The sequence below is a fragment of the Danio rerio genome, chromosome 15, assembly GCF_049306965.1.
Source record: "Danio rerio strain Tuebingen ecotype United States chromosome 15, GRCz12tu, whole genome shotgun sequence".
NCBI lineage: Eukaryota > Metazoa > Chordata > Actinopteri > Cypriniformes > Danionidae > Danio > Danio rerio.
Genome location: NC_133190.1, coordinates 44,069,681 through 44,086,605, shown reverse-complemented (window position 1 = coordinate 44,086,605; position 16,925 = coordinate 44,069,681). Strand labels below are relative to the sequence as shown.

The 16,925-nt window shown below is 39.8% G+C and overlaps 1 protein-coding gene across 8 annotated transcripts in view; it reads left to right on the top strand.

Annotated features, from left to right (window-relative positions):
- The window catches only part of si:dkey-121n8.7, a 38,890-nt gene that overhangs the window by 8,012 nt on the left and 13,953 nt on the right, over nucleotides 1-16,925 (top strand). For all 8 annotated transcript variants that reach the window (XM_073924002.1, XM_073924005.1, XM_009291920.5 and 5 more), the window contains 2 exons: nucleotides 1,375-1,488; nucleotides 1,585-3,390. In XM_073924002.1, coding sequence (XP_073780103.1) covers nucleotides 1,375-1,488; nucleotides 1,585-3,390 — 1,920 coding nt within the window. The remainder of the gene's footprint in view (nucleotides 1-1,374; nucleotides 1,489-1,584; nucleotides 3,391-16,925) is intronic.

The following is a 16,925-nucleotide window of genomic DNA, read 5'->3' as shown; positions in this document are numbered from 1 at the left end:
AACAGAAAACAGTTAAACAGAGCATCTACTGCATGAGAATAAGAGATAATGGATCACTTTTTTTTTCGCTCTTGGATAGGGAAACCTTTACGCACAGACATCAATTAGTCTATAAATAAATAATTTTGTTTGTTAAGCGCAAAGATTCGTTCCAAAACTATTACTAAATTCAGTTCTAATTTCCAGAAAACGAATAAATGAATAATAATAGCAAAATGTGCTCAAAAACCTGAGTTATATCCTAAAACACATACTGTGCCCCATATGGTCTAAAACCTGACAGGTGGGCAAATCTAAGCTTGTTTTAATAAAACAAATATAAATATGGATATAATAAATAATACTGCTAATAATAATAACATTATACAAAAGCAAATTGTTATGAATGAACTGAAAAAGCCTCCCGAGATGAAGAAGACATAAAAGCAGTGGTTTTTCATATTTATGTAGGCTAGAAAATAATATGTTTTGTAATATTTTAAATCTTTTATATTTATATCCTATATCTATTCTTATTATATCCTATATATATATCCTTAATATTTACATTTTTTCATATGTAAAGATATTTGCCTATTGCTCTCTTGTGCGTATTAAGCAGTGCGTAAGCGAGGCGCAACTCTGCGCCGGAGTTTAGACCGGGTTAGTTTTGGTCTAATGAACTATTTATTATAGTTTCTCAAAATACCGACGCGCCAGCGGTCCGCCTCAGAACGCCTTCCTTTATAGACCAGAACGCCTATGGGCGGAAAAATGAGCGCTAATGCATTTGCTATTTAAACAGCGTAGCGCAACGCCTCAAAACGACTCTTGCGCCAATCTTAACTACCAAAAGACTACTGCGTCACGCCTTGCGCCACACTGCGCCGGGTGTATGATAGGGCCCATAGTGTGTAAAATGCTCAGTTTCCCTTTTTATGAACAGTGTAAAATAAATGATTATTCTACTAGGAGTACTTTCTTCCTTGCTCTTATTTCTTTTGTTTGATGAAGTTTTTTGTTTCCTTTGTCATCGTTTTCTAATTCTCTCATTAGTTTACTCAGTAGTTACTTTTGAAGTGTAAATTGAAGAACTCAACTGGGGGATGTGCTCGCTACATTTTAAACAGGATAATAAAGTTATAATATTAAAATGTAGAGGTCATGAATATGTCAATACTTGATTTAAATTTTTGTATAAGAAAAAAAAGATGTTCTTAAAAACAAACTTGAGATCATCTTAAGATTTTTTTAAAATTGCACTTTAGAAAACATCCAACTCAAGACCAATGCCAGAACAATCATACCTTAATTAACTGTTGTTTACAGTAAGCTTTTATTTATGACAGAGAATGCAATTTTCTGAAAATGAGAATATGATTGTATTTCTTGTAGTACATTTCATCAGAAGAGGAAAGAAGCAGATCCCAGCTGTGTGTCTATGAGGAGTGATACGTTTATGAATCAGCCAATAAATATAAAGATTGGAGAAACACAGAATGATCTCAAGTAAAATGTTTCTGTAAAAGATTTGATTCAATTATGATACAGAAATTAAAAAGGCAGCATGCTTATTAAGTCATGTTGTTATGTGAAAATTTCCAGACAAAACCTGCTGAACACATTTAGATCAAATCTGCTGAAGAAGTTTGAGTGTCTGTATGAGGGAACAGCGGTGCAGGGAAACCCAACACTCCTGAATGAGATCTACACAGAGCTCTACATCACAGAGAGTGAGAGTGGAGAGATCAGTCATGAGCATGAGGTGAGACAGATTGAGACACAATCCAGGAGATCAACAACAGAGGACACAGCGATCAAATGCAGAGACATCTTTACACCTTTACCTGGACAGAACAAAGCCATCAGAACTGTGCTGACGAAGGGAGTCGCTGGCATTGGAAAAACAGTCTCTGTACAGAAGTTCATCCTGGACTGGGCTGAAGAGAAGGAGAATCAGGACGTCCAGCTCATATTTCCACTTCCTTTCAGAGAGATCAATCTGATGAAGGACAAAACACTCAGTCTGTCAGATCTTCTTCAGCTCTTTTTCCCTCAAACTAAAGAAATGGAAATATCCAGTGAGAAATATAAAGTGCTGTTCATCTTTGATGGTCTGGACGAGTGTCGTCTGTCTCTGGATTTTCAGAGCGCTGTGAGGTTGTGTGACGTCAGTGAATCCGCCTCAGTGGACGTGCTGCTGACCAACCTGATTGTGGGGAATCTGCTTCCCTCTGCTCTCATCTGGATCACCTCCAGACCAGCAGCAGCAGATCTCGTCCCCTCTGAGTGTGTCCATCGAGTGACAGAGGTACGAGGCTTCAATGACCCACAGAAGGAGGAATACTTCAGCAAGAGAATCAGTGATCAGAGTCTGGCCAATACAATCATCTCACACCTGAAGTCCTCCAGGAGCCTCTACATCATGTGCCACATCCCAGTGTTCTGCTGGATCTCAGCCACTGTTCTGGAGAAGATGTTGAGTGAAGCAGAGACTGCAGAGATTCCCAAGACTCTCACTCAGATGTACACACACTTCCTGATCCTGCAGACCAACATCAAACATCAGAAGGACTATGAGGAGAAGCTGACAGATGAAGACATGATCCTCAAACTGGGGAAAGTGGCTTTTCAGCAGCTCATGAAAGGCAATATAATCTTCTATGAGGAAGACCTGAGAGAGTGTGGCATTGATGTGGCAGAAGCTTCAGTTTACTCAGGATTGTGCACTCAGATCTTCAGAGAGGAGTTTGGCTTGTATCAGGGGAAAGTCTTCAGCTTTGTTCATCTGAGCATTCAGGAACATCTAGCAGCTCTATATGTGCACCTCTCCTGTTTAAACAACAACAGAAATGAGTTTGAGCAAATCAGCAAACAGAGTTTGTGGTCTAAAGTTAGGGACCATTTTCACTTTAATTCATCAAAACTTGTTTCAATATCCAAACTGCATCAGCGAGCTGTAAATGAGGCTCTACAGAGTAAAAATGGACATCTGGATCTTTTCCTGCGGTTTCTTCTGGGTCTGTCAGTGGAGTCTCATCAGATTCTTCTACAAGGACTAATGAAACTGAAAATCAGATCAATCCAGAATAATGAGACAGTTGAGTACATCAAGAAGAAGATCAGGAAAATTAATTTTCCAGAGAAATTCATCAATCTCTTTCACTGTCTGAATGAACTGGGTGATCATTCACTAGTGGAGGAAATACAGCAGTTCCTGAAATCTGGAGGAATGAATGAAGCCAAACTCTCCTCATCTCAGTGGTCAGCTGTAGTTTTTGTGTTGTTGACATCAGAGAAGAAGCTGGAGAAGTTTGATATTAATGAATTTGCTGCTCGAAACAATAATACTGAACAACTGTTCATTTTTAAGAAGCTGCAGCCTGTGATTAGACAATGCAGATCAGTTCAGTAAGTATTACCATCTCTGTTTTCGTCATCCTGTTTGCTTCAGATATACAGAAATAAAATATCTTAAATATTTTTCAGTCAAGTTGGTTTTTGACTTAGATTTCAAGAGTTCACACTTGAATATGCTTGAAACTAATAGTAGGTTTGGCATGCTGTCCAGGGCTGAGTCCTGGGCTCCTGCCTGGTGAATAAGCATATAAGGGGTCAAGATCAATTCAAGATCAGGTAATTCTCGATAGCTCCCCAAATTGCTATTAACTCGGGACAGCAGCTGTGTATTTCGAAGAATCTCCCCCCAAATACTAGAATGAATTACTATATCCAGCTGGATATACCTAGGCCATTTAGTGATTTATAGACAAGTAATAATACTTTAAAATCTATTCTGACAGTTGCTGGGAGCCAGTGTAAAGACCTGACAATTTCTGGTTAGAATCCTGGCCGCAGCGTTCTGGATGAGCTGTAACTGTCTGACTGTCTTTTTGGGGAGGCCAGTGAAGAGGCTGTTACAGTAATCCACCCTGCTGTTGATAAAAGCATGAACAAGTTCTCACTAGAAACAAAGCATCTAATTCTTTCAATGTTTTTTTTAATGATAGTATGCTGATTTACTAACTGCTTTGATATGACTACTGAAACTTATATCTGACTCCAGAATAACACCAAGATTCTTGACCTTATTTATTTATTTTTTACCTTTAGTGCTAAGGTACTCATTCACCTTGAGAACCTCATCTCTGTGCCCAAACGCAATGACTTCAGTTTTCTCTTTGTTTAACTTACGAAAGTTTTGGAACATCCAACTGTTCATTTCATCAATGCATTGGCAGAGGGTGTCAATGGGGCTGTAGTCATTAGGCAGTAAGGCTAGGTAGATCTGAGTGTCATCAGCATAGCTGTGGTAGGAGATTTGGTTCTTTCTCATTATTTGGCTCAGAGGGAGCATGTAAAGGTTGAACAGTAGAGGTGCCAGAATCGAACCTTGTGGGACTCCACATGTCATGGGTGTCCACCTTGACCTATGGTCACCTATACTGACATAGTAACCTCTCCCTTTAAGGTAAGATCTGAACGATTTGAAGACCATCCCAGACAGCCCAACCCAGTGTTTCAGCCTATCCAGAAGTATGCTGTGATCGACAATATCAAATACAGCACTTAGATCCAGCAGTACCAGCACTGTTATTTTACCTGAATCTGTATTTAGGTAGATATCATTGATTATTTTTATAAGGGCGCTTTCTGTACTGTGATGTGCTCTGAAACCACATTGAAAATTGTCTAAACGCCCCTTGGAGCTTAGGAACTTGTTAACCTGGTTAAAAACAAATTTTTTTAATGATTTTGCCAATGAAAGGAAGATTTGAGATTGGCCTGTTATTGCTCAATAGGGTGTTATCCAGGTTGCTCTTCTTCAAGAGGGGTTTAACAACTGCAGTTTTAAGTGAGTTTGGAAAAATCCCTGAGAGAAGTGAAGCATTTACCACTTTTAGAAGATCCATTTCTAAACAGTTAAACACAGTTTTGAAGATGTTTTGATTGTTTCATAATTTGCACGATTTTACCATTAATTGCCATGAAATCAGACATAATGTCTGATTTCTTAGGTTGTGGTTGAGCTTGTCTGACTTTGACACAACTTGGCTGATTGGATGAGCTGATTGCCTTTCTTATAATATTGATCTTGTCAGTAAAGAAATTAGCAAACTTATTACACTTGCTTTCAAAAAGTAGTTCACTGGGAATTCTACCTTTCAGTGCTATACTCATATATTCAAAAGACAAATACTTACCAAATGACACTTGTTTACACACACATACATCTTTAAACAGAGCAGCAGTGCCTCCACCTCTCCTATTAACTCTGCAAACACTCAAAAAACTCTAAGTTTAAAGGAGCTGTTTCATTCAGGACTGCTGCGCTACAACTATCATCTAGCCACGTTTCATTTAAAAGCATAAAATCAAGGCAATTTGTGTTGATAAAATCATTGACTAGAAGTGACTTATTGTTAAGTTGTTGTAAAAATAACAGTTTTAGCTGTTTTCCCTACAGTAGTCTCAGATCTACATTTAATTGGACTCATGTATAAAAGACATTAAGTCTTGGATGGCACTGAATTTTCTCCATCTTAAGGATTCTAAGACCGAAGTGATGGTGTTTGGCCCCAGTTTCAACATTGCTCATTCTGTATACCTGAATAATCTTGAAACTTTCTGTAAGCCAGAGATTGTAAACCTGGGTTTTAAAATGTATCCTGAACTAAAGCTTAAAAGCCAGATTATGTCTGTTGTACGCTCTAGCTTCTTTCTCTTAAGACAACTTGCTAAAATCAAGCATGTTTTATCACTTTATCACAAGCAATTTGAAACAGTAATCGATGCTTTTATAACCTCCTACTTGGACTACTGCAATGCCCTTTATTTTGGGATAAGTCAGTCTTCTATTTCTTTACTCCAACTTGTTCAAAATGCAGCTGCACGTCTTTTAACTGGCACACGCAAATACGAGCACATCACCCTGATTTTATCTTCTCTTCACTGGCTGCCCGTGCACTTCAGGATCCATTTTAAGTTACTTTTATTTGTTTTTAAGTGTCTAAATGGTACAGCACCCCTTTAACTCTGAGCTTCTCTGTCCTTACACACCTTCTCGTTAGCTCAGGTTAGATGTGCCCAGGACCAGTCGAAAGCTCATTGGGGATCGGGCTTTTGCTGTGACTGCACCAAAACTGTGGAATGAGTTGCATATTAGACAAGCCTTTTCCATTATTGTTTTTAAATCTCTACTTAAAACCCACTTGTTCAATTTGGCTTTTAGCACTGCGTGAAATGTTGACATTTTATGTTTATTTATTTGTATTTTAAAGTTTGTTTTACTCTCTGTTGTCAGCACTTTGGACGACTGTGTTGTTTGAAAGTGCTTTATAAATAAATTAAATTGACTTGAATAATAAACACCAGATTTGAATGATTTGCTATATGGCTTGAAGAAGTCATTGGTGTTTTGTCATGTAATAAAACACATAGGCGAAGAGAAAGCTACAAGCACATTGTGTTCCTGCTTGTTCTGTAAACATTTGATAAAGATACTGTTATCTAAGCAGGCACCCGACACATCACTGAAAGCTGTTCTGTTCACCAGCTGTAGATGGGGCATTGTTTGGGCCCTGGCGGTGTGGCAAAAGTCTGTGGGCTCAGAGGTGGTTGTGGAGAAGGCCACTTTTTGGTTGATAACTGGGGGTTCCCAGCAAACACCAGTTCCTCCATCTTTTTTGAAAAACCCAAGAGAGACGAGCAAGGTGACAATGAGAGCGTGTTTGGTGACAGAGGCTGTGGGTCTGGAGATTCCGGCTGCTGAAATATATTTTCCTGGCTGTTTTCCTGAGGATCCTTGTTGAGTGCGGAGATTTGATGTTGTTCTGGTGCTTCACAGTCTGTGTGGAGTTTAGCATGCAGGGCACAAACGGCTGTGTCTCTTTCAACCAAGGCTCATTCTTAAAATGTAGTCCCATGGACGTTTCAGGAGAGCGCGAAATACATCGCGGGAGGTACTTATTTTTTCAGTTTTTGTTTTTGCAAATTGACAATAGGAAATATGTCTCTCGAGTGCTGTTTGCACCCACGCTGTTCTCGCATAAACCCACCAGAGGCTGCTGTTGAATGACCGTCTGTCTATCTGACTGACTAAATAATTGACTGTGCGATAGGCCAATCGATCAGCCCACTCTCCTCCTTCCTTAACCCAACCAATTTTACCGATTGACCCGCCCACCCACTTACTTTCCTAAACCCAATCAACAATTTATAAAAGCTTTCCAGAAAAAGAAAAGGCCTCGTCTGATTTTTACCACGTTTCGGATTTTACCACATTCTCACCGTGTTATGAACTTGTTTACTTTATTTTTTGGATTCTGTTTTTGTCTCATCTGATTTCTGGAACCACTCTTCCTCAGACTTGAACCCGGTCGTCATTGTCATGGTCAGCTCCTCTCCGTCTCAAGTCTGCCACGGGACTACATTTGCAGAATGAGCCTGGGTTGTTCTCTATAAACAATGGCTGTTTTGGCTGCATGGCATTATCACTGTCTTTGTGTGATGCATCAGCCCCAAGTCCAGTCAGGACCTGATTTGAGGTGCAGTGGTCATTTGGACATTTGCTAGTTGTGTTTGTGTGTGCCATTTGGGTTAAGTTTAGTGGCACATACAGCTGATGGATGATGAAGGGAGAAATAGATATTGTTCTTTAGCACTTTTCCACCAAGTTTGTTTGGATCAAGGCAGTCGGATGTAAATAGTTGTCTTTGCTTCCCGAGGAGATTGAAGTTGTCGATAAAATTCAGTCCTGTCCTGTTACATGTTTTCTGCAGCCATACATTTAAGCCAAGAAGCCGTAAAACATATTTGTCCCTCTTGCAGGGAATGGTCCACTGATGAACGGCTGAATTAAAAATTTTTCGACTGTTTTCAAGAGTTCACAGAAATCTCTCTTTAGCAGTTCTGGCTGTTGCTTCCGAATATCATTCTTCCCCACATGGATGATAATCCATTTTGCACCCCGCGAGAACCTTTTGGTCTCGCACCTTGTTTTTGCCATCGATTATCATGGTCATTTTCAACAGTTTCATTCTGTTTTTCTGTGCTCAAAGCAGTAGCTGGAGTAGATTTATGGGACTCACCGGCTGTATACTGTAAAGGTCCACAATGATGTGGTCCTGTGTGATCTGGCAGTTCTGGTCGAATCGCAAGTAACTTTGTTTTAAGAACTGCAATCTTTTGTAGAAGTTTGTGGCAGTTTGTGCAGCAGTGAGACTCTAAATTAATTCGAACTGGAGGCATTTTCACAGCCGTGTTTTCTCCCAGGAGTTTTTGTCTCAGGAATGTAAGCAGCTGGCAGCTGGAGGATTGTTTAGTCGATAATTCCGCTCTTGTTAGTAAAGTTGTATTCCAGAAAGTTTTAAGATTTGATGTTGATCTGTAAGCTGTGTTGTTTGAGCACTGTGCTGATAGGCTCAAGTAAAATTAAAGAATAATATATAAAAGCAGGAGTGCAAGAGCGGAGCAGTAGGCAAAGACGTCTGAACAGTAGCAAAGCAGGAAGTACAGTGTCTCAGGATTCCTGTTGACGTGAGGAAGCAAGCTGCGAGTGCTTAAAGTGACCTACAATCCTTCAGAACATACTGACCGATTCTGTCATACTTCTCTGGCTTAAAATGCCTTCGTTGACAGCCAACTGGAGGGAATGCACCATACAGGGCAAACTCATAATCTAACTGTCCGTCATGGCTTTAGCCATGTTACTCGCATTGATGCGTACCACAGCATGCACACTTGATCTATCAATTTTCCATTTTTCTAACATGTCAGTGAAGGCTTGAGAGATCACCATCAAAGTGTGAGAACTGGTAAATTATTGTGAATGAAGCAAGACTTTAAGTTTAAAATCACAATGCATCCACTGCGCAATGAGACTAAGCATACTAGTTAGGCTTACATTTGAAAACCAAATATCTGTGGTGAAGCTCATTGCAGAGTCGTTATGCTTGTAAACGTGATCTGCCTTATGGTTGTACATCTCCGGTAAGCAGACGTCAGTGAAATAATGCCTACTTGGAGGTTCAAGGTGTCTTACCAGTCGCTGAAATCCAGTGTCTTCCATTAAGGGAAATCCCTGGTCATCAAGCATTATACATTTCATTATTTTCTAAGTAATTTCATGCATTTTCGTGCTGTAAGATTTAAATTTTCGGGTGCTGTCAAACACTTGTGCGATGCTTGATGCGAGCATTTGTTTGCCATTTTACTTTTGTAGCTAAAGCAGCCTCTGCTTTAGCTTTGAGGAGGTCTTCATATTCCTTCGCATGTCTGCATTAATGGTGTGTAATCAAATTAGTTGTGTGAAAATGTTTAACTGAAATTTCACCTCGCAAAATTTTTGTTGTGCGACAAATTGCAGTTTTGTTCTTATTGTGACCTACTTACAAGTAATTCCACACAAGAGACATCTTTAAGCACAGTGCATCACACTCCCACCCAATTTGATTGACAGGATATATCGGATACATCGGATGTTTTTAAACAATCGGCCGATAGATTATTGTGGGGAAAGAAGCTTATATAAACCGATACAGATTGTTGTTCGATAAATCGGTGTATCTCTATTGTATATATTAGAATTATTTGACCATTTTAAGGACAAAATTATTAGTCCCTTTAAGCAATTTTTTTTCGATTGTCTACAGAACAAACCATCGTTATACAATGACTTGTCTAATTACCCTAACCTGCCTAGTTAACTTAATAAACCTAGTTAAGTCTTTAAATGCCACTTTAAGCTGTATAGAAGTGTCTTGAAAATATCTAGTAAAATATTATTTACTGTCATCATGACAAAGATAAAATAAATCAGTTATAAGAAATTAGTAATTAAAACTGTTATGTTTAGAAAAAAGTCTTCTCTCTGTTAAACAGAAATTGGGGAAAAAATAAACAGGGGCTCTATATATATATAGCCCCCCTGAATTATTAGCCCCCTGTTTATTTTTTTCCCAATTTCTGTTTAATGAGAGAAGATTCTTTTTCAACACATTTCTAAACATAATGGCTGAAGAAGCCCAGCGGAACAACGATTTGAAGTCTTAGAATCATTGCTAACTGAGCAAGCCAACACAAAATCCCTTATGTCACGAGCCATAAGTGGCCACCAAAATTGTTGTTTAATTAGAGGCAAGGGTAGACTCACAGCCAAATGTTAGGCCAACTTGGAAGAATGACCCCAACAGATGACGTCAGACCGTAATATCTCTGCCACAAATAAACAACTCGGTGGGCATCCAGGCGGAGGCATTACCCCTTCTAAGGCCATGCGGACCCTCAACTCGATCTCCCCGGTAACAGAAGAGATAACAAGTCTGCGTGGCACGATGGATTCAGGAGATGATGTATGGTTGGGGTGATCAAAAATTCGAGACAGGCCTTAACATTCTTAGAACCTAGACGGAACAAGATGGAAAAATAGAAACGTCTGAAAAATAAAGCCCACCGTGCCTGCGTAGAGTTCAATCTTTTGGAGGACTGGATCTAAAATGGGAGCTAAAACAAAGCAGCTTTTTAGTCGGTCAAACGCAACTTGCTCTGCATTAGACCACCTAAACTGAGTCTTGATGTAGGTTAAGGCAGTCAGAGTAGCCCTCAGTAGTCTATACAAGGACAGAGGGAGCCATCTTTCTTTTTCAGGAAAAAAAACCCGCCCCTGCTGGCGATGAAGAATGGCGGATGATCTTAGTTGCTAGAGAATCCAAAAAATATTTCTTCATGGCCTCCCTCTTTGAAGCGGAGAGCGAATAAAGTTTGCCCTTAGGTGGAGATGTACCTAGCAATAACTTTATAGCACAGTCATATTGACAATGCAGAGGCAGAGAAGCAGCTCGAGACTTACTGAACAATCTCTTCAGGTCGAGGTACTCACTGCAGGTTTGACAGGTCTATGTGTTCTTCCTAAAAAAAAAAGAAGGAGACACAAAAGAACAGGCAGACAACAAACACGTGGCATGACAGCTCTCACTCCAAGAAATTATTGATTCCTGCCTCCAATTAATATGTGCAGGGCTTTACATTAACTTTTTTGATTACCAGCCACTGTGGCTAGTGGATTTCCAACATTACTAGCCACTTGCCATTTTCACTAGCCACAATATTGTTGTTTGGAAAATATATTTTATATAAATAAATGTGACTTTGATATGCTAAAACGACTTGATTTGGATGTTGTGTTGTCCCAGATCAGCAGTTACTACACACAAATGGTTGGTTAACCTCACATAAATAAAATGTTATTGTATTATATATATATATATATATATATATATATATATATATATATATATATATATATATATATATATATATATATATATATTTCAATCTTGAGCTATTAAAAGCAGTAGTACTGTGGGTACACTAGCATCGTTTTTGTCTAGTCTCTTTTTTTTTTTAATCACCTGTGCGCGTGAGTAATCATCCTCCCATACGTAATTAGGCTCGTTTGATATGGCCATAATCTGCGCAGAATTGATCACCGGTGATCACTGCAAGATGCATGCCAGTTAGACATGCGTCCGCCTTGACTTCGCCTCGCTCTGATGTCACGCTGACGTGCGTTAAAAAACTCTCGCTATTGCGAGGCTGGTACCTCGGATTAAGCAGTCGGCCGCAGTTGCTCTCAAAAGACTGCGTTACCAAAAGCATGATGGGAAACGACTGGCTGACGACACAGCTTAATGCTAATTGGATGAGACTGACACTTTACACTTTATTCTCTATCTTGTTTAACAAAAGTTTATACCTGGCTTTGTTAAATACCTTTTTTGTATTTTCGTTGATAATTAAAATAGTCATAAAGAGCATTACATATGTTTATTCATTTAGATTTACATGCAAACAAAAACAAAACAAATCTTTGTTAAACATAACGTGACCTATCTAATATAACTAAATGTTACTAATAAATCATTAGGATGTGCATGTGCTCTATTTTATTTCTCTCTCAGTTTAAAGTGCTGTTTATTGTCATTTTCACTTTTTGTATGTTTGTGTGAATTTTGTATTGTAATTTTTATGCAGCGTTTTTCCATGAAAATCAATCCAATACTCACATATATGCATACATACATAGGTAATCAGACTGCTTTGTCATTGTAACACAATGAGTAAATATATTGCATTAAAAAGGAAATGTAAATAAGAAGGAGTTAGCACCAGGTTACTTCTGACACTAACTACTGTAGATATTGTGATAAAGAGAGCGCAGTTTTAGATTATGCCAGCAGGTTGCGGTAGAGTAGCGTGGTAAGCAAGTGTGCCGCAAGCCTGCGTTTGAGTGAAGGTCTCGGCCGTTAGATCGCCCCCTGGGGGCTGGCTTCAGTACAAGTCATAAAGCCCGCCTCCGTGTTAATGAAGGAGACTTGAGCCCAAATAAAAAAATTAATTACACTTGCAATAAAATGTCCCGAAAGATGGTTCTGGTCGATTAAGGCACTGGTTATTGTGCTGAAATAGGTGCAGATCTTCATTTTTGTAAACAGTTTGTTTTTAGCAGTAATTTAATGCTGGGCGTGTCATCGTGATTGACAGTTGTGATTGACAGTTTCTCAAAGCAGCGCATCTGAGCATCGGCGGAAGACTGAAGTGTTATTATTTGATTTCTGTGTTATTTTTCCATGAAAAAATAAGTTCAGCAGTAAACTACAGTTTCTGACATACATGATCCTGGTGGAACACTGTTAATTCGCTAAGGTCAGGGCTTTTTTCGGACTTTATTAGTTTGCTGATACACGTACGCCTAGCCACCCAGATAGCAAAATACACTAGGGCCAGTTCCAGCTAGATTCCAGCCAGAGACTTACCCCTCAGAGCTCAGACTGACTACCTCTGCTGGACCTACTCCGGATGCCTGGACTCACTGCCCGATTCCAGCACGAGTCAATCGAGCCAGATGCGGCGGCCGAGCGAGCCGGCGCTGCCGCATGCGAGCCGGAATCAGCCCGCGACGCCGCGAGTAGGTTATGCGCTGCGGCCCGGAGCTGGCGCGATTGAATATAAAAAACCCTCATATTTCTTAACGTTATTATATCCATCTGTGTTGATATGACAGCAAACGCATGCTGAGAAGTTCGGGGGGCGTGGTTGATTTTTACATAAAGCGTTTGGTTGGAAGCTCGACTCTGCTCATTTTCGCGGCTCCTCCTCTGGCTCCATCAGACAGTCCTTCTGCACATGTCAAGGCTCCAATTTCAGCAGTCTTTTGCGACAGTTTGTGCCCGTCAAGCAGGCGTTTTGCCCTCAAGGCGTTCAATGGGAAAAGGGGCTGTCGCGTCGTCCATATTTTTTACAGTCATTGGTGGTAAGGTGCAAAACGGAAATCTCACTAAATCTCGAGAGAATAAGATAGTGAGAGTTGATGCATGCAAAACACAAGTGCCGCTACTAAGACAATGGACTGATTTTACGCGGCCGCCATTTTCAAAAGCGAAATCGAGGCTGCGGTGGGAAGAAACCCGGAAGTATAATTGGGAGTTACATAGGAATGTTGTGTAACTGGCTATATATCTTATCAGCGGAGATAAAGTGACACAAATTTATCATTTCACCGCCTTCCGGGTGACCCGAAGGTCCCTTCTGAATGAATGGTGAATGTAAAAAGGGATATCAGAGCTCATTTTCAGCTAAGTTAAGGGAAATGGCACTAGTTAGCTAACGTTTTCTTTCCCAAACACACGTTTTAGATGCCATTTATCAAACTTGGGTTAATAAACTGATTCTTTCACTATATTAGACTTGTCACGATACTGAATTAAAAGAAAGACCGGCAATTTCACGCTAACATTTAAGGCACTGTTGATGGCTTTCTTTAAACAGCACTGATTTGCCATTGTGTTCACGTGCTCAACAGAAATGCTTGTGATTGGCCGAGAAGGTCATCAGTTCACCCACCGCTGTATACTGAGCACAAACACAGACGAGCCGAGCGATCTACTTGATGACTCAACTGATCTTGACGGCTGCTTTGCGCTCCAGTCCGTGTATCTGTGTTTGCACTGGGTGAAGAGCGGTAAACTGAGCGCAAACCAAACACAGGTACACGGAGACTGAAGCGTGAAGCCGTGAAAATCAGTCGAGACATCCGCGCTCAGCGGCGCTTCTATGTTAGCGGGAAATAGCCGGGTTTAAAACTTCAGTACCGGGACAACACTATTACAGACAACACGAGGGTGTGTTGCAGAGGACTGCAGTGTTTTATCACTCACCGGGTATCACTCATATAGGCTGAAGCAGGAAAGCGTTCTCACGGTGTTTAACTAGTGCCATGAGCTGAAGCCTAGCAGGACACTTAAAGGGTTACGAAACACCAAAACACATTTTTGAGCTGTTGACAGTCATATATGTGTCCCACACTGCTAAAAACACTATTAGGACACCTATATTTCACTAAAAAGTGTAAATTGGTTGTTTTTGCGTTATTTCAAGCAAATTCGTACTTCCGGGTTGAAACGAATTTTTGAAGCTGCGTCAAGGCCATGACATAATAGCGTGCATTTCAGCGTGCAGACTGGACGTCTGTGCCTGAGTGTGTCTTATTACGTCTTACAGCGTGATACATTAATGCATGAGTAAGGCTTGGTTCAAACCAATCAGCGCGCTCTATTGTGCAACTTCATTAATATTCATTACTGTCAGAGTGTAGACGGCAGAGACGCCACGTTGTGTTGGCAAAACAAGCGTGAAGTGTTGCTTTTATAGTTTGCTGCAGTTAAGTTTCGTTTTCATTTTCTCTCTGTGAGAGCGCAGACTCACGTGTGGATTACAGTGTACGCGACGCGCGACAACAATAACTTACGTGTCGGAGGATTATTGTTTACCTGAGAATTGTTCTCATCTGCAAACGCTGAGATCCGGATTCGCTTGTAGTCTCCTCTTAATAAAGACGCGGCTCTAGTTGCTGGTGATTGTCCTGTCTCTACAGATTTGGTAAGTGAGCGACCAGTGCTCTTTGTTTATTCAGTTCGTATTTTATTCGTATCAAACAAACTATTGCAACGAGTGTAAATGTAATGTAGCTGATAGTGTGGTTAAGTTGAATTAATCACTGTGGTACGTCTGATCAAAACGCGACGAAGATGCTTATTGTCTAACTTGGATTTATTTCCATTAGTATAAGCAGACATATAGGTGTTGGGGTAAGGGTGTGGGTGTGGGGTTCTACAGACAAGTAGAAACAAAGAATAATTAACATTCAATCACAGTATACAAATACAATAAACATTTGGTAAACATTAGTTTAAACAATAGATAAATGAGCAGTAAAAATAGGTATAGACATTAGATAAGATTTAGAAGTACTATTCTTCACTTTATATAGCTTATTATAGCAGGGCTGGACTGGGGCAAAAAAATCGGCCCTGGCATTTTGGGCCAGAGCGGCCCACTAAATTCAATCAAAATGCTATCTATTTATGCACGTCCAATATTTTTATCAACTCGTATTCTATAAAACACAAAAGCCATATATATGAAATAAATAAATAAATACAAACTTTAATCTCAATTTAATTTCTGTATACTGTCCATAAAGATATTTGTTGAGTTCTAAAAAATACACTATTCATTCATTTATTTTTCTTCACATAAGTCCCTTATTTATCAGGGGTTGCTGCAGTGTAATGAACTGCCAACTGTGCCAGCATGTTTTATGCAGCAGATGCCTTTCCAGCCACAACCCAATATTGGAAATCACCCATACACACTTATTTACACACACTCATACACTACAGCCAATTTAGCTTATTCAATACACTCCCTCAGCCTATATTCAATAATAAACATAAAAAACTACCTGCTAATGCATGGGTAAACCTTCAAAGGGAACAGTGTACTTTATAACCTCATTCACCTCATTCTGCTTGCTGTTTCACTATCTAAACAATGAAAACATAATATAAGTCAAATTTGTTTCATTTTGATATTATGAGTAACAGACACCAAACAGCCTCGTGTAGCTACAAATGTATATGGGCATCATCTTCACTCTCCATATTTATAACAAAACAGGGCTTAAATATAACTGCCTTCTTTCATTTCCATTTAAAATAATTAACTTTATCCCGTCTCTTTTGCAGAATATCAGTTTTAATAATCAATAATGGCCATTATAACAGTATAACGTACATTAAATTTAAACGATAAAGGTAAGCAATCAGTCAATGTGCAGAATCAGTGTATGTGGTTACATAAATTAATATATCAGCTTATCTTTGCACAGCCAAAACAGTTAACTGAGAACAAGTGATTCAAAAGACATAAGAATTGTTAGATAGAGACAACAAGATGAATTCAATATCACGTTTAACAACTATAGTGAGATGAGATCATCCAGCAGATGAACTGTCTTATATGCACTATTACTCTCACCTGGGGTTTATGCTCACCTGCTAAACTACTTTCTGCTGCTCTTGGCAGAGAGTGTTCATGTGTGTGGTCACGTGATTTGCGCTTTTAGCCGTGTACTAGAATGAACAGAGAACTTTTCAGAATCGCTAAATGAAACGCCGGTGTATTTCCCGCGATTTCTCTGCGCCTCCCTTGGTTTCTTCTCTCTGACTTTCAACTATTTTGACAAATACACACAGACGACGCACGCTCACACGGAGTCCAAAATAGGAGTTTGTGATTGGGCCAGCCTAATGTCAATACCGAAAAGAGCCAATGGGCTGCAGAGTGTCACATGGGCCGGCCCGGTCTGTCTGTCCGGGAAAAAAAGCATCTACTTTCAAAGAGTCACAGATCACAGCAGCGTCAATAATAAGGCAGAAAAAAAAGATAGGCTGTTAAGCCTTTTATGGGCTTATCAGATCATAAAACGATGATCAGCCCGGCCCAAAAAGTACGTCGGCCCACCGGGAAAGTGCCCGCCCTGCCAGATGGCCAGTCCGCCCCTGTATTATAGCAGTTTCTCAACTTTGGTCCGACCGGGGATCGAA